We start from the raw sequence: 23,609 nt of genomic DNA, 5'->3' as shown, positions 1-23,609 counted from the left end.
ACAATTGTTAACTTATCTCTTTTTTATTATATCCACATCCTGATTTCAAGCAATGGCTGATATAAAATCTTAGGCTCTTCTTAATGTGTATGCAAGGGAAAGTGGAATACACATGATCTCAAGGGCCTAAACAGAAATCTGGAATTACAGAATATGATAAAAAAATTCAGAGACTGAACTAATATTTGTAAAATGATGAAGCTATTTGTAAATAGTTCATTGATACCATATGCACATTGATTCCAATGCTTCTGCAAGTTCTGGAATGCACTCATTACACCATTTTCAAAGTTTCTGAAAAGAATCAGCAAAAGTAACCAAAGAGTTGCTGTTCAATCCGGCAGTTATGTTTTTCTTGATGTCCTCAACATCCTGAAATCATTCTTTCTCTTGGGAAACGAGAGAGAGAGAGAGAGAGAAAGAGAGTGTGTGTGTGTGTGTGTCCGTGCGCACGTTATGGGTGTTTAATGGCACATAAGCTACACTAGCTATGTGCACCTGTCCATAGAGTTGTGTTAGGAAATAATTCAGAAATGAAGGCATTTCAATTTCATTTTAGAAAAACTATTCAGAATCAATGGTATATTCCAATTTTTTTCAGAAAACAGAAAAGTTCCTTAATATTTGTCTGCTTGCCAATAATATGCTCTAGTGATATTGGTTCTTGCAGTTTAGTCTGAGAAAGCAGGACTGATGTTCTGTCCTGGTGATATTGAGGACAGTCAATAAGAATATGCTTGACTGTTAGCTGTACTGAGCAGTGTGGACACTTCGGAGGATCAGATGAGTATGTCCTATTCTTGCCCATGCAAGTACCACTTCTTCCCTTCTAGTTGTTTGGATGCTTGAGTGCCAAAATTTTGGTTCCTGTTTCAATTGAAAAAGTTTGTTATTAGTCTGGGTGTGCCATAGCTCTTTCCATTGTTCGAGGCATGCTGCTTTTATGACATCATGGTCAGAGGTCAAATCTAATGTGCAGGGATTTTTTGCCGATATATCCGCCAGTTCATTCCCCTTTATCACTGAATGTGCTGGAATCCAACAAAAGTTCACTAATTGTTGACATTGTTCAATTTTCAAGAGCAAGTTCCTTATTTGGTTTAAAATAGGGTGATTCGTATAGGATGGATTTTGCATTGCTCTAATTGAGCTGAGAGAGTCTGTGTAAATTAAATATTTTGAAGATAGGTAAAGATTCTAATTTTATTCCATGTAGTTCTGCAGAAACGTTGCTATACTCAAGTGGAAGCTGCTGCTGCTCCAACGGCTGAATGAGATTTGGACCCATCGTATATATTGACAGGAAATCAACATAGCTCTGAATATGACTTGCATGGAGTTGTTTCAGGTTGAGAGTCGGTAGAAGATACTTACCCCCATCGAAGAAAATAAGTATCAAAGTTCAGTTAAGAAGGGCGAGTCCAAGGTGGATGAAAGTAATTCATTACCTGTTGACTATTGTGAAGAGGAACCTTCCAACTCTGTGTGATATTTCAAAAAGCCGTAGACCTGCTGGCCTTATTTTATTAGATTTATTTCTGTATAGATTAGGTAGTTGAGGATTAAAGTATGGGTGAATAGGATGCAAACAGCAACTTTTTATTTTGTCTGCATACTTCAGTAGTAACATTCTTCTGCGGAGGTGCAAAGGGGGCTCATGAGTTTCAATATATAGACTGTGAGTTGGAGATGTCCTGAAGGTTCCAAGTGCAATCCGTAATGCAGTGTTGTATAGGATCCAGCCTGTGTAGTACACTTTTTCGGGCAGAATCATAAACTGGAGCATCATAAACCAAACGGGATCTAATCTATGCTCTATATAATCGAAGCAATGAGGTAAGATCTGCTCCCCAAGACAGGGCAGATAAAGCTCTTAGTATGTTGAGCTTTTTGAGACAGGTATTATGCACAAATTTAATATGTTCAAGGAATTTTAACTTCTTGTCAAGGGTTAATCCCAAGAATCTGATGTTGTTGGTGGCAATCGGAATGGTAAAGTCTGACATGTGAAGTTCGGGATCTGTATGTATTTGCATTGATTGCAAAAATGTATAGCGACAGTTTTCTGTTGTGAAAGACAATAGCCATTGGGCACTGCCCACTTTTGTATTTTATTTAGTGATATCTGCAATTGACGTTCAATAGATATCATGTTCTGAGAATAGAAAGAAAGAGAGAGATCGTCAGCATAAAGGTAAGCCTCAACAGTATTTGGAAGTTATTTTATAATGGAATCAATTCTAAGGGCAAAAAGTGTTGCACTCAGTACAGACCCTTGCAGAACTCCTTCCTTCAAGGATATCATAAAAAGGGAGTTAAAATATCGTACTTGATAAGAACAACTCCATAAAAAGTTCTTAATAAATATAGGCAGGTTGCCTCGTAGACCAAGGGCATGCAGGTGTCTAAGAATGCCGTGATGCCAGGTAGTATTAAATGCCTTCTCTATGTCGAAGGCAACCATAACAAGGTGTTCATTTCTCACAAAAGCATTGTGGACTCGGCCTAGATCATAAGATGTAAGGCAGATCTGTTTTGGCTAAAGCCATGTTGACTATTACTCATTAGATTTTGGTCTTCAATTATCCAAACCAGTCATCTGTGGATCATTTTCTCAAGGATTTTACCGAGGCAACTGGAAAGGGAAATTGGCTGGTAACTAAAAGGACTGGAGGGATCTTTACCAGGTTTCAAACCTGGTAAAGATCCTGGTAAAGAAATTGGCCGGTAACTAAAAGGCCAAAACTGTGGCATAGTGTCAAGACACAGGATAAATGTTTTCCAGAAATATTCGATTATAAAATAACAGTAGTAGCTGCAAATGTTTGTCATCAAGGTGTTGTAACATGATGTAATATATTCCATCGAGCCCTGCTGCACTGTTCTGTTTTTCTAATGGCTTGCAGAAGTTCCAAATACTGAAGAGGCTGGTTATATGGTAAGATTAAAGAGGTGCAAAAGTTGATGGGGCGTGATTCAGTGATGTTCTTAATTTTCTGGAATTCAGGCGAATAGCTTGATGCCGATGAGACTTGGGCAAAGGTTTTTCCCAAGGCATTTGCTACATCTAGAAGAGAAGAGAGTTCTTGCCCATTCCATGAAAGAATTGTGGTAGGGATGGTTGGAAACTTGCCAGAAAGCTGCCTAATTTTCTTCCATATTAATCTGGAATCAGTGTTTCTGTTTACTGTAGACATAAACCAAGTCCAGGAATCTTTCTTGGCGTGTCTTTGTATGAAACGAGCTTTTGCCCTTCATTTCTTATAGTTAATGAGATTAGCTGTGGTTGGGGATCGTCTAAATAAATTCCACACTTTATTTTTTTCCCTCTTTGTTTTCATGCATTCATCATTCCACCAGTAGTTAAAATGCTGCCGGGGGATTCGTCAATGGAATTGAGTTTTTAGCAGCTGATAGCAATTGGGATGTGATATATTCTGTCACTTCATCTAGGGGTTGTAATCGTATAATTTCCTCATTCAGTGTAATTGCTGACTGAAATTTTACCCAGTTGGCTCGAGAGAATTTACATTTTCTGTAAGGTTTTGGTAAAGGTGGTTGTGTAGTGAGCAGATTATATATAACTGGAAAATAGTCACTGCCCATGGGATCATCCACAACAGACCATTCCACGACTGGAAACAGTATCAGGGAGCAAATCGAGAGATCAATTGCAGAAGTTTGTCCAGTTGGCAATTTTATGTAAGTAGATCCACCAGTATTAAGGATGGTAAGGTATGCTTATCCAGAAGGATTTCAATTAGTCGGCCATATCTATCTAATTTAGAAGATTTTCAAGGATTTGGTGGAAGATAGATTGAAACAAGCATTATTGCAATCTGTATAATGAAACTTACAGCAACAGCTTCAATTTCTGTTTGAAGAACAATTTGGCTGGCTGGGATCTGTGAGTTGATCAAGCTGGCTACACCACCATGGGCAGTATTCGACGTAACACGATCTTTTCGAAATATAGAGTAGTTCTTTATGGAGGTGGAAATTTGAGAATTTAAATAGGTTTCCTGTAAGCAGAAACCAACTAGAGAGTAAGGTAATGAATAAGGTAATGAATATCGTCGATATTGCTACAAAGTCCTCTGCAGTTCCACTGTAAAATGTAAGGCATTACTTGAGATGATTACAAGAAGCTGTATCTGATTGCTTTTTCAGTATGACAGCTTTATAGTGGTCAGTCTTCTGTTTGTCTTTTTTTTGGAAATGTAGGCCATCCAATGTCCATATCTTCTTCAACATGTATTTCTAGAATTGGATCGTCCTGGTTGTAAGAATAATCAGCATCCATGGATGATTCTTGGATATTCTTTCTCGAATTGAAACTTTGACTATGTGATATACTAGCAATCACTGGAGGTGTCGCTGGTATTGCAAGAGGAGTGGTACTTGCCTGGTCGGAGTGCTTAGGGATACTGGACTGTTGCAGAGAGAGGACAGCTCAAGCCCAGTCAGAGATTGATATGTTTGAGGGGACGGTAACATCAGTTTGGGTGGAACTGTTTGTTGTTTTTGTGCAACATTTGCATAGGTATGTTTGGGCATAGTAGGAGCAATTATTTTCCTTGCTTCTTGAAAGCTTACCTTGTTCTCAACTTTATATTTAACAATTTGTTTCTCAGTTTTCCATCTCTCACAAGTTTTAGAATATGCAGGATGGTTACCTTTATAGTTGGGACAAGTCTTTTCTGTCAGCAAACATTCAGACTGAGTATGATCGGAAGATCCACAATTGAAACAAACTGGGTTTCCTCTACATGTTGTCTGAGAGTGACCATACTTTTGGCACCTGTAGCATCTCAAGGGATTGGAAATATACAGGCAAACACGGAAAAATAAATAGCCAGCTTTTACTGTTGATGGTAGGTTTGGGGAATTAAATGTAAGAATAATATTCCTGGTAGGTGTAAGGTTATTGTCTTTTTTAATCATGATTCTTTTTGATGCAATAACATTTTGATCGTGAAGTTCTTGAGTCATTTCATCCTCTGTCACGATCAACAGATCCCAGCTAGAAATCACACCTTTGGATGTATTTAAGGTAGCATGGGGAGATACTTTAATTGATATCCCAGCAAAATTTGAAAGTTGTAAGAGTTTCTATGAATGTCTATTCTTTGTTGTTTCTAAAAGTAGGTCTCCAGATTGAAGCCTCTTCACAGTCTTTGGAGATCCCAATACTCTTCAGGTGTTTCTGGATGAGGAAAGGAGATAATTTGCTGAGGTTGTTCTGAAAGTGAATGTAATATTAGAAAGGAAGGAAACTCTTTTATTGTTAAATTTGTTTTCAACCTCTTGGGTTGTGAACTGTCATAATCGGTTTCAGTCTGCGACTGAGAGCTTGTTGGCTCTAAAGGTGGATAAACATTTTGCTCCATCTTTGCTCCTTTTGGCCCTTGGCAGATGAGCTTTTCTGCCAAGGTTTCTGGGCCCCACCACAGGGAGGCAGGAGCAGTGCCTGGTGTGGCCAAGCGAAAAGTAGTAGGAGGTTAATAATAAAACTATGAGAAAAAAGAAAGGTGGCTTTCCTTTCTTGCTCTGTACAGGTACTTTTGTAGCAAGAACGGTTATAAAATAAATGGATTGCTTAACGAGAGGAACGTAAAAGAACTATATATCACTTTTTGGAAATCGCACTGAAAGGCACAAAGAAATTGCTCAGCCACAAACGCTTGGCACCCGGGGTCTGAGAAACAGGAAGAAGTTTACTTGTGCTAGATCAGAAGGGTATGGTGGACGATTGATCTGTACAATGCCATGCTTCATCAGAAATCTTCGCAACAAGTGTAGAATGGTCGGGGGCATTGTCATGCAACAAGAACCAGCTGCCTTTCAAGGACCTCTTGGGCCATATTGTGCCTGTTCATGAATTACTTATCACTAATACTAAGGCACATAATAAACTTCTCTTCTTCTGAAACAACCAAAAATAAATTAGCTTTTTAAATGTAAAATTTCTCAAGATTGTTTTTAAGGTGCACAATGACTTTTGTACAGCTTTAATCTGCATTCAATCAAAATGCATCCCTAAATAAAAACAATGGTGACTTCAAAGATTGTTTCTTTAGTAATAAGAAATAAAAAAATAGTTATTTTTTGAAGAAAGTTACAAAACAATTTTTCCTCTTATGAACATGTATATACTGTTATTCTAAACTTACATTGCTCGCTGCAGAAAGAGTAGGAGCATAACTATATTTTCTATAAGAATTTTTAACTGTATCGGAACTGCTTTCTGTTGTGGCCTATAATGAAAGATATATAATAATTAATGAATTATTGGGGCACAAAAATCATTGCAATTAGTACAGATATGTAGCAATAGTAATAATTGTAATAATTGTTAATTATTATAATCACTACATAAAAATTACCAATGGATGATAGCAAAATAAAGTATGGTGAGTTATTCTTAGCAGAACTTGTAGCAACTGGACAAATTTTTATTATGGTAAGAAGTAACTAACAAAATTTTAGGGTGGAAAGCCTAAAACTATGAAAAACTGAAATTATGACATTATTTAGGAAAAGAAAGCAAGCTTATACAAGAACACACCACTCAAAAAAAAAAAAAAAAAACTTCCCATATTACTTGTCCTTTCCCTCTGACAGTCTGTCTAGTTCTTCCTTGAATTTACTCTCAAACTACCCACTTCCACAAGACCAAAAATGTAAGTCTGTTCCAACAATCAACTACCTTCTAGCCGAAGGCAAATTTCTGCACATCTAACCTACAATCATCCTTCCTCAATTTGAATTTATGTCCCCCCCCCTCACATGTAGTTTGCATAAGACGAAGGATGCCATCAGCAATGAGCTTACTAAATCCATTCAAAGTCCTAAAAGCCTCAATCAGATCTCCTTGCAGGTACCTAGTCTCCAGACACTGCAATTTGAGAACTGAAGTCTTTCCTGGTAAGGGCATCCCTGTTCCCCTCACTAATCTCATTATTACATTTTTATAACATCAATTATTATGAAATCTTTCACAACTAGATACCATCCTCTTTCGAATAAGAAACACTTCCCAATTAAAAAAATCTGCTGCTACTTATTCAGCACCATTTTGAAGCTATCTGGCATCCCATCAATGGGCAGGTAGGTACCATTAAGGTATGAGAGCTGATGATCCAACTGTGAGTTATTTACACAATATGAGAGATTCCAAAAAGTGTACTTCATGTACTTCTTAGTACTAATAAAAGTCATAGAAAAAATAGGAGCATAACTATGTTTTCTATAAAAAGTGTATAAGAACTTCCTTCTGTTGTGGCCTATAAAGAAAGAAGACAGGTAAGAATTAAGTTTACAAAATAATTAAATTAACAAAGTAGTGGCCTATAAAGAAAGAAGACAAGTAAGAATTAAGTTTACAAAATAATTAAATTAACAAAGTATTACAATAATTAAGGAGATACCAAAAATTGATCAACTACTGAACTTAAGAATTTAAACTTACAAGATACCAAAAAGAATGTAACTTATCAGAATCAGAGTTACAAAAAGTATGAATTAAATTTACAAACTAATACAAAAAACACCATTCTTCTTTTCCTTGGTGATTCTCTCTCTCTCTCTCTCTCTCTCTCTCTCTCTCTCTCTCTCTCTCTCTCTCTCTCAGGGTAATTCAGAAAAATTTTTTTTTGGCTAGTGCAGCATAAGCCTCAGGCTTCCTTGCACCATATGGCTAATAATAATAATAATTACCAAATAATTCTTCATAACATAATCCACAGGTGATGGAGCAATGTAAAGGAATTCAACCATTAATGTCTTTTTTTTTTTTTTTTTTTTCCTTTGGGCAATCATTGGAATTTATATATTTAAGTTCAAGAATGAAATGTTCTTCTATTACTATACTCCTGGAAGCAGTCCTGGATGTTATTGTGGAACTCAGTTTGGGGCATCCATTGTGAGTGATAGTGCTTAGAATTGCAGAATCTGTGGCCCTTCAGGTGGCAGCACCACCACTTTAATTCACCTGTGGAAGTATTACTTCACTATGGTAGCAAAATGATATGACATTGGGTTATGAAACAGAATCCAGCCTTTAACCCACAATTCTAGCAATCTGATGATAACAGCAGTAGTTTTTAATGAATACTAATGCAACACAAGATTAAAAATACAGTATTTTGTTAATACTCTTATGTTCAGGAATGAATTCATACTACACAATTACTTTTGCATTGTGGAAGGCTTCCAGCAACATTTCAACCTTTTATCTGTTTTGCCAAACTTCTTTTGATAATGTATGTATTTGTTTTTCCAAATCCATAACTGCCATGTTGTAGGGGTGTCATACAAGTACCACCTTTTATTTCTAGCACTGATTCTGTTCAGGCAGATGGGACTGCAGCTTCTACTTCAATGAGGTCTATGCTAATGGTCACTGTTGCTTCCTTATTAGGGGTCAAGTTGCATGATGCTATGCATTCACATACCACAATACATGTTTAGATCTCATAAAGATGGTGTGACAAAAAAAGGAGATGTTTGTGGCTTTTGCTGTTTTCCTAATACCCTGCTGATTATCATGCATGCACAAAAGTTCAGGCAGTACATCATGTCTAACGTATGGCAATAGCGGTGAGTTGTACATACACTTACCATCATTATTCACAAAATCATACCCACTGAAATCTTTCCAAGACATTATGTAGTATGTGATAAAATAAAGTACCGTTGAATAGAGTGGTATAAACTGGTTCTCTATACAAAGATAAAAATACCAGATATTTTGCAATCATCAGTTAAAATCTAGCTGAGTGTGCATGGTTCAGCCAGATGTTTAAAACTGATAAGATACAAGGCAATCACTTACAAAATGTGGACAGTAAATTTATATATATTTAATAGTTAAAATACTTTTACAATAGTTATATAAAGGAGGTTCAATAGTACTAATAAAAAGGAATATATCAGATGAGTATGCTCAATAAGTTTAGCAAGAATAATTTTTTCCTTTTGTATCTTGTGAAGACTTGGTGTTTCCCAATCTGTGGTCTGTGGGATGATAACAAAAGTTTTTTTTTTTTTTTTGCAGTAAGCAACAACCTAACATATACTATATATGTTAACTATGAGTATATATCACTGCATTTAAAAAATATTTATTAAACATTTGCATGTATAGTTTTTTATGGTCCATGGACTCTGCCTCAAATATAAAAGCAGTCTGCATTTTAAAAAAGGTTTGGACTAGAGGATCATGACATAATCAGCAGCTTAATTCGGTGCAGTTTATATGCCATTCATATGCCATAATGTGTGCCAATATTCAAGGCATATACAATGAATAATAGGTCTGTAGTTTGTATATGGGACTAATAAACCCTATCCACCCAGAAACTGAGTCAATTTAGATACCTCCTTTCCTTCAATTCCAATATAATAGGGAAAACAAAAGAACCAAACATCCAACCCTGAATGCAAAAGAGAGTAGAGAATTTTGCAGACCCAGTACAGAATTGGATGAGTACTACATCATCTACCTATCACAACCTAGTACTCAAGGAGTTACTGCATAACATGCACTTAGAATACTGCAGCATAGTTTGAATATTACTCAAAGCAAGTTGTACTGAATGGATCTCTGCAGTATAAATACTACATTTCAGAGGAATTCAATGTGATATGATGTTTTATGGGAGAACTGCTGCTGACCCTAGAGGATTCAGATTTTGAACCATTGGTGTAAATAGGTAGGAAGTCAGAAAACTGAGTCCAATGGACAACATGGAGTTTCTGATAGACTATTGACAGCATATTTCTCTTTCCCCAACTTAAAGACTGGAAAATTAAAACTCTACAGAGGCAAGGGCTGTAGAGGGGGCAACAAGGTTTGATGTCTATCTAAAATTATGAAGATCTCAAACACAAATGCCAAAAGGTTGGTTAATCCTAAGGATGAGCATCATAAAGATAATTCCAGCATGGTTCAAAGATCTTCATCAATCTTTTTTAAGGTTCATATGAAGAAGCTAAACCAAATTTACAACTCAAACTAACTGACTTCCATTTGTTTCTGTCCATAATGGACAAAAGTTAAAATTCACAGAGGGCAATTTATTGAATTTTTACAAACACCTTCCTCAGGACAAATATCCCAATCTATGTTATAATGCAACTGTACATGCAAGCTTATTTGGCAGCACAGAAAATCTCTCTAATGAAAATGAACAAATCAGTTCATTGCAACTGTTTCACAAATGACAATCTCAGCTCAATCATACAATTACAGTAAACCCCCGCTATTCCCGGTATCTGTATTCGCGGTTGCTGATTTAATATAAAATGAAACCTAAAAAATTGTGAATTTTAAAGCGCCGTGAACATTTTCCGCCATAAAAAAACATGGGCGTGGCTAAAATTATCTTTCCCAGTCAAAACAGCACTCAGTGGGTGTGGGGAGACAAAATTGTGAGCGTGGATGTTTCTCACTAATCCTTGTTCAGTATGTGTTATGCGCTTGCCATGGAAGGATTCGTCGTTTATTTTTAATTTATATGCTTATAAATTGAATAAATTTATCAATTTATAAATTGATATGCTTACAAAAGTGATAAATCTATCGTTTTGCAGTGTAAAACAGAATTTTTCGAGTGTGTTAATGGAAGAAAGTGACTTGATTGTGGACAAGTTCTTTCTAACCCGTACAAAAATATGGCTATGAATAACAAGGGAAATGTGAAAAGATCAAAGGTGATGACATTAGCAAATAAAATTTAGTTATTAGACAAAATTTATAATGGTGAAAGTGTCTCCTCAGTGGCAAAACATTATAAAATCAATGAGTCAACGGTACGATCAATCAAGAAATCGGAAGAAAAAATCCGCCATAGTGTCTGTGAAAATGCGCTAATTGTTTCAAAAATTTGCTCTGTACCTCGTGATGTTAAATTAGAAAAAATGGAAAAGGCTTTAGATCTGTGGATAGAAGACCGAACTCAAAATAAAATTCCGTTAAGTTCACTCATCATTCATGAAAAGGCAAAACTCCTTTATCAACACCTTAGCGAAACTGGTGATAGCACTGGCGGGATAAGTTTTTTATCTAGCAAAAACGCTGGTTTGAAAGATTTGTTTGAAATTTCTAATAAATATTACATTTAATATTAAATTGTTTCTTATTTTCATTTTGATGCCATATGCTTGCATTTCACTATGTACTGCCTATTTACATAGTCATATTATGAAGGTACATATAATACATACATAGACAAAATTTTAGACTAGTTTTTCTTATATATTTCATACTTTGGAACGGAACTCCTTTATTACTATGGGGGCCATAACTCAGTATTCACGTTTTCGGTATTCGCGGCATTTCTCAGGAACATAACCCCAGTGAATAGCAGGGGTTTACTGTATTGAAGCAGATTTAAAATGTTTAGCCTCTTCTACGAAAACTCAAAAATCTCAATAATAAATTTTACTTTAAGTTTTTATTAATTCATAAAAAAAAAACTTTGTATACTTTACTAACCTAAATACAATTATAAAGTTTCAAATAAAATTTCTATTTTTCATTATGTCAGGAAATATCCATTTCCCTCATCCTGCAGCCCATGGATATAGAATACATTTTTTAAATGGCCTTTCAAAGGAAAAAGGCTGCACATCACTGCTCTGGACACTTCTATATAAAAAATGGGGACATCTTCCTCTTAGTTTCTTGGGGCTGGAATGCACAATCTAGAAACTTGGTACAGGCCCTTATGCTGCTTGTTCTGAGTCTCTTTGCAGCAGTGATGGTCTCACAGGCTTTCTGATAGAGCCTTTTATGTTGGGGTCACAAAAATTTAGATCATCAGGATTCATGAGAATTTTTATTTGTTTCAGTGCCCTGGCTGCCCACCCACCATGGAGCCTAAGGTTGCCCACTATCCAGCAAGCAATAATTTGTGCTCTGAAGTGAGACAGCAGGAATACCCAAGCATCATACCTCTCCCAGCCTGAATCCTGTCCCTGAAGGCCAAGGGAATGGAATCAGCATGGTTCACCCAGGACCTTCCATCTTGTCAAAGTAGTTCAAATCAAAAGGGACTATGAAGCCCAAATATCCTATTATTATTATTATAATAATCTTAAATTATAGGTGAAAACCTCATTTCTTTTGAGTAGGATTGTTAATCTCTCAACACTCAATCGCGAATGATTATAATATGAACTTACCCTCCCGTGTATTGTCATAAATGATCAAGTTAAAATAACTATTAATTAAAATAAGCATGCCTTCAACTCTCATATCACATCAAGGGAATCAGAAAGAATCATGAAAAAACCAACCAACCAACACCACAAGCCATCATGAGAATTGAAAAACAATTGTCGCGAAATTCTAAAAATGACGACACAAATAAATTAATTCACACATAAGTTAAACTTTAAAATTGTTATTTAACTTCTTTTAAGAGACCACCTTATTCGGTTGTTACCGTGTTCACAAGAAGTACAAAAGTGATTCGCAAATGATATCCTCCCTGTTTTATATCAAATTAACGACACCTGAAACAAGATTATTTATATAAACCAATGTATGAATTGCTATTCATGCATGCACATAAATGTCCACGAATCCGAAATAATATAAGGTCTTCATATATTAATAGAATTAACATTTAATCTAATTTCTAATGTTTCAGCAATTAATCATTTAAAATATTCACGCTGTTTATTAAGAACCTTGGATTCATTAAAAAAAAACACATGTCCATCAGTGACTGCATGAAATGCAAGCTCAGATGCACCCATCCTACCTGCTCTAACTGATGCCAAATGCTGCTGTATTCTTACCGAAAGTAAATTTTGGGTCGAGCCAATATAAGTAGAATTGCACCCACCACAAGAAATATTGTAAACAATATTGTGAGCTTCCATGGTAGGAACTAAATATGCCCTATATTTCAAGATAGCAATGGAACTTACTCATGGGTTGTGGAACAATCTTAAATTCAGTGTTCTTATTAATAAATTGTCTATACCAATGTTGTATATAGGGAACTTTAATAAAATGTTTGTGATCCGTCCTGTCATTTGTCGTACCCATCTCCAATTTATATTTTGTCTGTTGACTAATCTGCATAATGGTAACTAATGAATAACCCCTATTTAAAAATCTTTTTGTCAGTTCCGTGAGCTCAACCAATAAGGATTCTTGAGTAGAGCTGTATCTATATGCATTATGAAACTGGTTAAAAATAATTCTCCTTTTATCAAGGGTGGTAGCTCGAACAGTGCAAAAATTTTCCAGTGTTTGTTGACTTCCTATAAATTTTAAAAAATATAAAATTTTCATTAACTCTGGTTAAAGTAAAATTTAGAAAATTTATAGATTTGTGATGCAGGATTTCCATTTCTAGAGTGAACTTAAGTCGAGTATGAATGTTATTAAATGTATCTAGGACCTTCTGTACTATATATTTATTAGTAATTATTAAGATATCATCAAGATATATACCATAGAATGTTATATTAGAGAGATGTGGTGTTAAGTATAACTGCTCGATCTTATTTAGATAAATTTCAGCCACCAATCCACTCAAGCTAAGTCCCATTGGTAACCCGAATATCTGCTTGTAAATTTTATCTTGAAAATTAATATAACTGGTTTGTACAAGAAATTTAATCAAATTAAATATTTCATTTCTGGGTAAATTTGACATGTTTAAACAGATTGTCTGATCATTGCTAAGGTCCCATATTACGTCAAGGGCATATTCTACATGTACGTTGGTGTATAAGGGAACAACATCTAAAGAGAAGAATTCGTCATCTCCATTTAGCATTTTTTCTTTTAATTGGTTGAATAACATCTCTGAATTCTTTAAACTAAACTTTAATGTTAAATGCAAAGGTTTAATAATGTTGTAAAGATATGCCGCGAGCGATACAAAAGAAACAATAGGGTATCCTATTTTATGAAGTTTGACTTGTCAGAAAAAGAGTTGGTACCGCATTAGTCCTAGCCTTAAGGGATTTTAAAGTGGCCATCGAAATATAGTATTTTTTTCTGTACTCAGTAAACTTGCTATTAAATTGTTTAATTTAATAGCTTGTTTAATAAATTGCTTAATTTAATAGCTTGTTTAATAAATTGTTTAATTTAATAGCTTGTTTAATAAATTGTTTAATTTAATAGCTTGTTTAATAAATTGTTTCATTTGCAACAATTGTTTTTCAATTCTCATGATGACTTGTGGTGTTGGCTGGTTTTTGGAGGTTGGTGGCCACCATCTTTCCATGATTCTTTCTGATTCCCTTGACATGATATGAGAGTTGAAGGCATGCTTATTTTAATTAATAGTTATTTTAACTTGATACTCAAAGGTATGAGGTTTTCGCCTATAATTTAAGATTATGTCAAAGTAGTGTATTGAAGCTGAGCCCTTCAACCATCAGGATCTATCCTTTCCAAGTTTTCACAGTTTGCAGCAGAGAGCATAAACAATTTCTTATGATGTCAAACTGTAACCAAGGCTGTGTGTGCAATGGATCCCACTGATGCTAATCTGGAGGACAGCAATATCACTGGGAGGTCCTCTCACCATGTACAGGTGCCTATGTTGAGGATACTACAACTCTGTCAGAATTGGGATAATTATCGTTTACTTTTTTTAAACTTGCCTCATATACAGTGCTGTATTGTTCGGCCAACCTAAAGCTCTTTGGAAACCAAATACTTAAGTGACAAACACACATATGACTTGAATTGCAAGACCTCTGTCCAAATCATTACTTTGGGAAAGCCATCGAATCAGATACCAGAGCAAGTTATAAGGTCTTGCTCTTTAACTAGAACAAATACTTCATGCTTCTTTGGAGTATTTTTCATTTTACTCTAATAATATAAAAACAGTGTGTGGATACAAAAGTAAGTCAAGATAAGTATTTTTGATTTAACAGTTAACATAAAAGAAAAATGGTTTTGGCCTAGTCAACATAAATTGTAAGTTACTGTTAAAATTAGCAATGGTTACCTACATGGCTACTTTTCTTGTAGAATACATGAAAAGGATGTCTTAACTTCTCCATTATCAATCTTGCAGATCTCCTTCCAATAGCATTTAAACTAGATGCATCTTCCTCTTCTTTCTGGAAATTGTGAACATACTTTACACACATACAAATAACTTAAACTTTTGTTTTTTAGAATTAATAAGAATGAACAATATAAGATACAGGTGATTCTAAATTATTGTCGGAGTTTCCATGGCCTATAATTTTCAAATCAGAAACAACAAACAAAAAGAGCCAACCGAAAGACAACATATCTTCCAGTTGTCTCTCCTCTGGCAATGCTGTACTTGCTGCATTGATGTCTGGGAGATATTGACGGCATTACTTCAAAGTGACGACTGTTCAAGAGAAGGCAATGTGCATACTTTGGTTTTTCAAAACAAAGTCCGTTATCACAATGCAACGTCATTATAGAATTCAGTATGGAAAAGATTCACCTTCAGATAATGCTATCTGACGTTGGTTAAAGTAATTTCAAGAGACTGGTAGTATTCTACACCAAAAAGGAGCGGGAAGACCGAGCACTTCACAGGAAGATGTTGATTGAATCCACAAAACATTTTCTCAAAGCCCACAAAAATCAACTAGACAAGCTTCTTTGCAGTTAGGTATACCACAAACGACTGTTTGGAGGGTTGTTTATAACTGCCTTCACTTCCATGCCTACAAACTGCAGATTGTGCAGGCTTTAAAGTCGAACGATAAACCCCGCTGTTTCCAATTTGCCCAAGACATTTTGTCAAATGTCGAAGCTGATGAAAATTACCTTCGGAGATGGAGATTTAGTGATGAAGCAACGTTTTATGTATCAGACAGGGTAAATCATCATAACTGCAGAATATGGGGATCAGAAAACCCTCACGCCATTCGAGAATTCAGAATTTGAAAGAGATAGTCCAAAGGTCAATGTCTGGTGTGCTTTGTTATGTTCGGAAGTTTTGGGGCCCTTTTTCTTTGCGGAAAAAACAGTGGCAGCGGTGACCTATCTGGACATGCTACAGCTGTACTTGTTACCCCAGTTGGAAAATCATCAGCCAAATGTGGTGTTCTAGCAAGATGGTGCACCGCCACATTGGGCTCTTATTGTCCGAAAATTTCTTGACATGCATTTTCCTGTGCACTGGGTTGGGTGTGGTGGACCAATTCCGTGGCCTCTGCACTCACCCGATCTTACGCCGCTTGATTTCTTCCTGTGGGGATACATGAAGGGCATTTGTGAACAAGTCCCTTGTGATCTCCCTCGATGAACTGAAGCTCAGAATTGTTGCTGCGATCGAAACAGTTACACCTCAAATGCTGGAGAACACTTAGAGGGAGGCACCTCCGTAGCCAGGTGGGCAGGAGCAGCAGTGGGTAGCACACGCTTCTTGATTAGACCGGAGTTTGAGCCCATGACCACGAAATACGGAGGATGCGGAAAAGTCAGGGAATGACCACCGCATATCCCTGGAGCAATATGGCCTTAGTTGCGAATGCTCCTAAAAACCAAAAACAAACAAGCTTGGAGGGAAATTGAATATTGCTTGGACATCTTACGTGCCATGAAAGGCGTGCATGTTGAAGTTGTCTAGCATTCTACAGTACTGATTCTATAGGTAATAAAACTTTTTGAGTTACACTTTCATATTCCGTAAGCAGTTTTATTTTGTTGTTTCTGATTATAAAATCATAGGTCATGGAAACCCCGACAATAATTTAGAATCACCCTGTATTATGGGTTGGGCAAATATTACTGCAAGTTTAATGTTTAACTGTGGTTGGGAGAGGGGAGAAACTGATTAGAGTACTCTCTGTGCAAGGACACTGCCTGCTGTTATTTTGAAAAAATGGATTCCTACCTACAGGGTGGGTATTTGTCAGAAATGCATTTTAGATGAGCATCACTTTGAAATTAATTTGGAACACTGGCACACCTATCTGTTTTTGTTATAACTTTCATAGTGTTGCCTTGGTGGGAAGATTAAATGAAATTGTCTCACATGCCACTGACTGCTGACCAACCACAATACAAAATAGTAATACCGAAAATGACTTTTTTGAGTAGCCCTATTTTGCTTGGAAGAGGTCATTCCTATATACTAAAGCAAACAAAATAGAAACTTTTATGGTAATTCGAATTAACAGAACCTCAATCATAATAGCTTTTACAATGAAACACTACAGTTAGTATCTAATAGAATAAAAATATTAAAAATTACAGTGGGTTCCCTCTTAACCAGTCTCGCTTTAACCGGCCATATTTTCATCGAAATTTTTCAGCGAATCAGATTTCTGGTGTTATGGGCCCAGCAGGAAAACAAAATTAAAAGATTCTGGTAATGAGTACAGTGCGCTGTAATGATCCTCTTAACTTTTTTCACTTCAGTTAGTCTTTGCTATCAGTGCCGTTTGGATCGCAGTCACTCTTGTGTGTACATATTTTCATCACTAATTTTTGTTTTTTAAATTACGTTAACTAGAAATAATAGGCTTGAACAAGCGTAAACAGAATGTGTTAACTATTGAAACAAAACGAAAAGCGTTGGAAAGTATTGATAATGGAGAACCTGTAAAACGGATATGTAACGAACTGGGTGTCAGAAAACTTACAGTGAATGATTGGCGGAGAAACTGGAAATCCCTTCAAGACTTCAGTACACAAATAGAATCAGAAAAAGTGCTCTCAGATAGGTGCACTATGAAGAAGCCAAAAAATGAAGTTATTGACGATGCATTATGGATATGGTTCATGCAAGAATGACAAAGAGGAACACCTCTTAGTGGACCGATTTTGAAGGAAAAGGCAGTACGCTTGCACAAGAAAGTCAACAGCGGAGAAGAATTCTTAGCCAGCAAGGGATGGCTTCCACGATGGAAAAAGCACCACGGAATTCATTATCTAGGTGTTTCCAGCAAGAAATTGTCAGCAGATCAAAATGCTGCAAGTGAATTTTGTCAAAAATTTTTAGATATTATACAGAAGGAAAATCTTACTCCTAAACAAGTCTACAATTTGGACGAAACAGGCATAAATTTTAAGCTTCTTCCGACAAAAACTCTAGCAGCACCACAAGAAACATTCGCTACTGGTTTCAAAATGAATAAACAGGGAATCACTGTGGTCATTTGTACAAATGCTGCTGGGAGTCACAAAGTGCCCCTTTTTGTTGTAGGAAAGTCAGCCAAACCAAGAGCATTTAAAAATGTAAATTTCAATGCTCTACCAGTTTACTACAAAGCCCAGAGGTCAGCTTGGATGGGTTCTTTTCTATCTGAAGAATGGTTTTCAACTGAATTTGTTCTAAAAGTTAAGGCACATTTAACACAAGGCTATTCTTGTCATTGACAACACTCCCCATCGACCTATCTTCTGATGACATCAAGGTGGTGTTTTTGTCACCTGGCGTTACACCTTTGGTACAACCTATGGATCAAGGTGTGATAGTCTGAAGAGGCATTACAGAAGAAAACGTTCAGAAATTCTTGAGAAGACCGCCAATGAAGAAACGGAACTCACAGAGGCCCTTAAGAAAATTAACATCAAGGATGTGATTTACATGTTCTCATCTGCTTTTGAAGAAATGCTGTCATCAACATTTGTAAGGTCATGGAGTAAACTATGGCCCGATGTTGAAAAATTAACTACAAACTGCAATCTGGACAAAGAACAGTGTGCTGAGGATCTGACAGACCACGACAACATTGCTCTGCTTAACGATTTGAAACAATTATCAGAATTCAAAGATCTGGAAGAAAGAGACATCGAAAAATGGCTTTTGGAGATAACATTCTAGAAATGAAATGTTAACAGATGAAATTATCGAAGCAGTTAGTCAGGGAGAAATGGTGGAAGATGAAGAACCAGAGAACCCAGAAACTATGAGTGGAGATAAATACGACAAAAGATTAAGTCATTTGGAAGAAAAGATATGGAACAACAAGATAATTCATCCCATTGATATAATTCTTATGAAAAAGTGGCACGATTTTGCTTCAAAAAACAAATAAAGATACTGATCTTTTTATCTAAGTAAATGTTTATTTACTATGTTTATTTATATACAATATGTTGTATATAAATAAACATTTATATACAACATATTGTATATATTTTTTTATTTAATTTACAACCTATAAATGGTATTTTGCATGTGTTTTCAGATTAACCGGACATTTGTTTATCCGTCCCGAGGTCTGGTCCCATTGGGGCCAATTAATAGGGAGTCTACTGTAATTTTACTCTGAATAATAAATAAGTCAAAACGACAATAGTTTTGAATCAAAAATTAATATAAAAAATGTATATTAGAAATTAATATAAAAATTTATTTTAAATTCTGATATACATTTATTCTGTAGTATTATTTATGAAATATTTATTATATTTATTTCTGTAAAGAACTTTTATAAAGGCCACAAACTGTGAAGTGTTTTGATTCCACTTTGTGTTGATGGATTTTTATTTTAAAGGATGGAATAATGCTCTATTCTGGAATAGCAGAAGACTAGCTATCACACATTCATTCATCCATAATATACTATTCCCTGTATGGCCTGACTTCATATAACTACTGTTACATTTTTATGAATTAATTAGAAATGTAAATAATATTAATGATTTCTTGGCCAAAAGCCTGGAGTAGAATATATGTGAATATGGATTAAACATAAAACGAGACCATTATGCTCGTTGGATTAATTTTGTCAAGACCTTTCTGAGTCAAGTGTGTTCAAGCACCAAGACACAGAGCAGAAGCGATTGCTGTCAAGGCAGCTAGAAATAGAGCAGAACTTGCTTTTCTCACAGTGTAAAACAAATAACATCATCCCAGGGCCATCCAACTTAAAGACAAAGTAAAAGATCCTCACTCCAAGCAGACGTTTGAACTTTTGATGTAGCAGAACAGATCCTCCTCAACAGAATCTGCAGAACTAACACAGTAAGGACCTATGAAACTATCACAACACTTGGATATAAACAAACAGTCACATCCAGTGTAACACCATTATAGCATGAACTGTAATTGGCATTCTTGCATTCCCCATGTTACAGAGACTATTACAGTAGGACCTCGATTTAAGGGACTAATTGGGGGAAGGGGTGTCTGCTATTGTAGAAAGTCCGTTAAATCGAATGTATTCTAAAAACATATATTAATAATGAATTTACAATGTACAGGATGTATTATAATGTATAAGTATGAATAAAATATTATTATAATGTACATTGAGTAATTTATACATGCCACTAAAACATCTGTTAAAAATATAAAATAAATTTACAACAGGAACCAAACTTTATTTTAATTTAACGCTTCAAAAACTGTACAATGTAACTAATGAGTGTTTATTTTTTTTTTTTTAAGCTCACACAAAGTTGTTTTCAATGTGAACACTAGTAGTGCTGCTTCCTTATTACCGTAGATCGAAATTCTCTAAAATGTTCATAATAAGGAAGCATTAGCAGCATCAGCCAAAAAAAAAACCATTTCACCCCCTCCATTCGTTCCAAATGCCTGTCCAGCTCAGCCTTAAATTTATTTAGGCTATCAACTTCAGCAACAAAAGATGGAAGTCTGTTCCACCAATCAACTACCCGCTGGCTAAAGGCAAATTTCCACACATCTATTCTACAACTGTCTTTCCTCGATTTGAATCTGTGCCCCTCTCAGATTCTTAATCTGAGGAAGAGGAAGAATCCCATCAGCATTCAGCTTGCACAACCATTCAAGACCTTATACACCTCAATCAGATCACCTCGCAGGTACTGCAATTTGCAGAACTTAAGCCTTTCTTCATAAGCGCACCCCCCTTCGTTCTCCTCGCCAATCTTGTTGCCCTTCTTTGTACTTGTTCTAGCAACTCTACATCCTTCCTAAAATGAGGCCTCAGGACCTGTACACAGTACTCTAGGTGTGGCCTGACCACTGCCTTGTATAACAGGATAATCACGTCCCTGCTAGTAAAATTCCTATATATCATTGACAAGACTCCATCACCTGTCCTGGCAGCCCCTCTGCACTGCTCAGCAAACTTCATATTTGACTGTACAATTACTCCCAGGTCTTTTTCACTTTCCACTTCCCTGAGTGTAGTAACCAAACAGTTGACACGTTTCTCTTCGGTTATTGCTACCCATATGCAGTACTTTGCATTTGTCAATGTTAAACTTCGGTTGCCACTTTTCAGCCCATTTGCCCAACTTATCTAGATGCAGTTGGAGTAGCATACTGTCTTTAACAACCCTGCCAACTTTTGTGTCATCTGCAAACTTGGACATTAAACCTGATATACCTTCATCAATATCATTGATAAATATACAAAACAACAATGGGCCCAACACCCTGGGGAACTCCACTAATAACATTTGTCCACGAAGAGCAGTGTCCGTTGATTACCACTCTCTGTTGTCTCCTACTCAATCATTCCTTTATCCATCGTAGCAACTTACCCTTAATGCCATACCTCTCCAATTTGTACAGCAGTCTTCCATGTGCAACAGTATCAAAATTATTTTTGGCATTCAGTTCCTTTGTGACCACATCACAGTATCCAATCAAATTGGTCAGACAAGACCTTCCTTTAACAAACCCATGCTGTGTCTTAACTATTACTGCAGTCTTGTCTAGATGATCCTGCAATGCTTCTTTAACCAGTGATTCCATTATTTTCCCCGAAACACAAAAACTAAAGGTCTATAGTTACCTGTGTCACCTTTTGAATCCCCTTTGTGAATTGGTGATAAGTTTGCACACCTCTAGTCCATGGGGACCTCCCCTGAGTTCAAAGAAGCTCTTATAATTATGGCTAAGGGTTTGCTGCCTCCTTTAATATAACTGGATAGATCCCGTCCATCCCAGGACGGGATCTAAATTTTTTATGTTTAACTTCAACAATTTCTCCTCCAATTTGCTCTCAGTTATTACAAAATCACTTAGCTCCCTGTTAGAGTTTGATAAACTTCTGACACTCCCCTCATTGAATAACTTCTCAAGCACATCAGGGTCTGATGATGATTCAATATAATGTATGATGTCATCCATATGCTGTCTTATAACAGACAATTTAGGATGAGGTGCAACTGATTCTTTGTCTTTGTCATCATCATCCTCTTGTTTTCCATGAAGAAATTTTCCACAATCTCTCCCTCAGGAAAAATTTCATAGCTCGGATCACCATCATTTTCAAGCCACTGTTCCACATCATTCTCAGTTGCACTTTTGTTGCTGGCCCTCAGAGGAGTGTCCTGAAAATTAGACGCCTCAACTCCCTCAAAGTCCATTTCAGGTTCTACATCGTAACAACTTCTTTCAAGCACTGGCAAGGTAGTAATCTTCATATCTTTCCACGCAGCTGCTCAACTGAAGATAGCAAATCTGATGTATGCATGTAAATTTTGCAGTGTCCTGTCCTGCCTCCTGTATCTTCTTCTGCATCTTCTTTCTTCCAAAACAAACATCACCTCTTCCAAAAACTTCTTCTCATAACAACCTCTTACATGCAATGATTCCACCCTGATCCATCGGCTGTATCAGTGAATTAGTGTTAGGAGGCAGAAAAACATATTTAATTCTCCTGCTAACTAACCTCTCAGCATTAGGGTGAGCAGGTGCATTATCCTGCAGTAAAACAGCCTTTATTTCATTAGAAGGAATTTTCAGCACATCTGTCTGATAGTGTCACACATCAAACAGATGTGCTGTCTGATGTGCAATGCTATCAGATATAAATAGGTTCTAAATTTTTCCTTTAGAACAGAAATTTTTTGTCTGTTAAATTGGGATCTGTTAAATCAGGAGCCTACTATATTTTCCAAAAATATTGCTGTTTGGTACACTAGTCATATGTTGGTCACTTGGTTCACTACAATTAGAACCTGGACATCAAATATATTAGTCTATGTTGTCTTTTGCCATCATATATTTTATACCCATGATTTTTTCTGGTTTTTATGAGACAGTGTGTTCACTTTAACTAGGGAGAATTTGATAAAAGAGCATGCAGCTCCAAAAGCTTCTCTGAATTCATTACTTTTAAATATACATTTTATTTTATCAGTTTTTCTACTTCAATAATTTAATTCTATATGTTTTAACTACGTTTTCATTGAGTTTTTATTTTATTATTGTATAATTTTAGCTATATATTAAAATACATATGACAAACAGTATTAGTTTCAAAAAGGAATTTCAATTTTAAAAAAATCTTAATACATAATAGGGCCACTTCTGGCAATCTCAACCCCCTAGGCATACTTTCTACCACTTTGTAGTAGGTGTTGCCAGAATCTGCCTCAATTTCTTGTGCAAAACAACTGTCAGAGACAGTTTGAAAGCGGTTTGGGCCACAGCTTAATTTGCCACTCATTTCATCTTGCAGTTGTTCAACGGGAGTCAGCAATCTTTTTGATGTCACTGCTCACTAACCAGTCCTGTATAATATGGAGTCTTGTTGTGCTGATACTGAAAAGGCTTATTTGTGTAGTACTGCCACAGTGTAGGTAAAATGCTCAAGAAGTAGTCACTGTTGGAGCTGTTTTAGGTGGTTTAGACTTGGTCTTATAACCATAAAGTCTGTAACCATCGGAATGTCTCCAT

The 23,609-nt window shown here is 36.0% G+C and overlaps 1 protein-coding gene across 1 annotated transcript in view; it reads right to left on the bottom strand.

The window, feature by feature from the left end:
- LOC150089401 (tyrosine-protein kinase Fer-like) overlaps positions 1-23,609 on the bottom strand; it is a 171,056-nt gene that overhangs the window by 78,109 nt on the left and 69,338 nt on the right. The window contains exons 9-11 of the mRNA XM_090389967.1: positions 14,998-15,108; positions 6,174-6,257; positions 3,858-4,022 (exon numbers count right to left, since the gene is read on the bottom strand). Coding sequence (XP_090246093.1) covers positions 3,858-4,022; positions 6,174-6,257; positions 14,998-15,108 — 360 coding nt within the window. The remainder of the gene's footprint in view (positions 1-3,857; positions 4,023-6,173; positions 6,258-14,997; positions 15,109-23,609) is intronic.

The sequence above is a fragment of the Mastigoproctus giganteus genome, chromosome 2 (genome assembly GCF_048544385.1).
Source record: "Mastigoproctus giganteus isolate SK-2022 chromosome 2, ASM4854438v1, whole genome shotgun sequence".
Taxonomy (NCBI): Eukaryota; Metazoa; Arthropoda; class Arachnida; order Uropygi; family Thelyphonidae; genus Mastigoproctus; species Mastigoproctus giganteus.
Note: the sequence above shows the minus strand (reverse complement) of the source record. Positions and strands in the feature narration are given on the sequence as shown.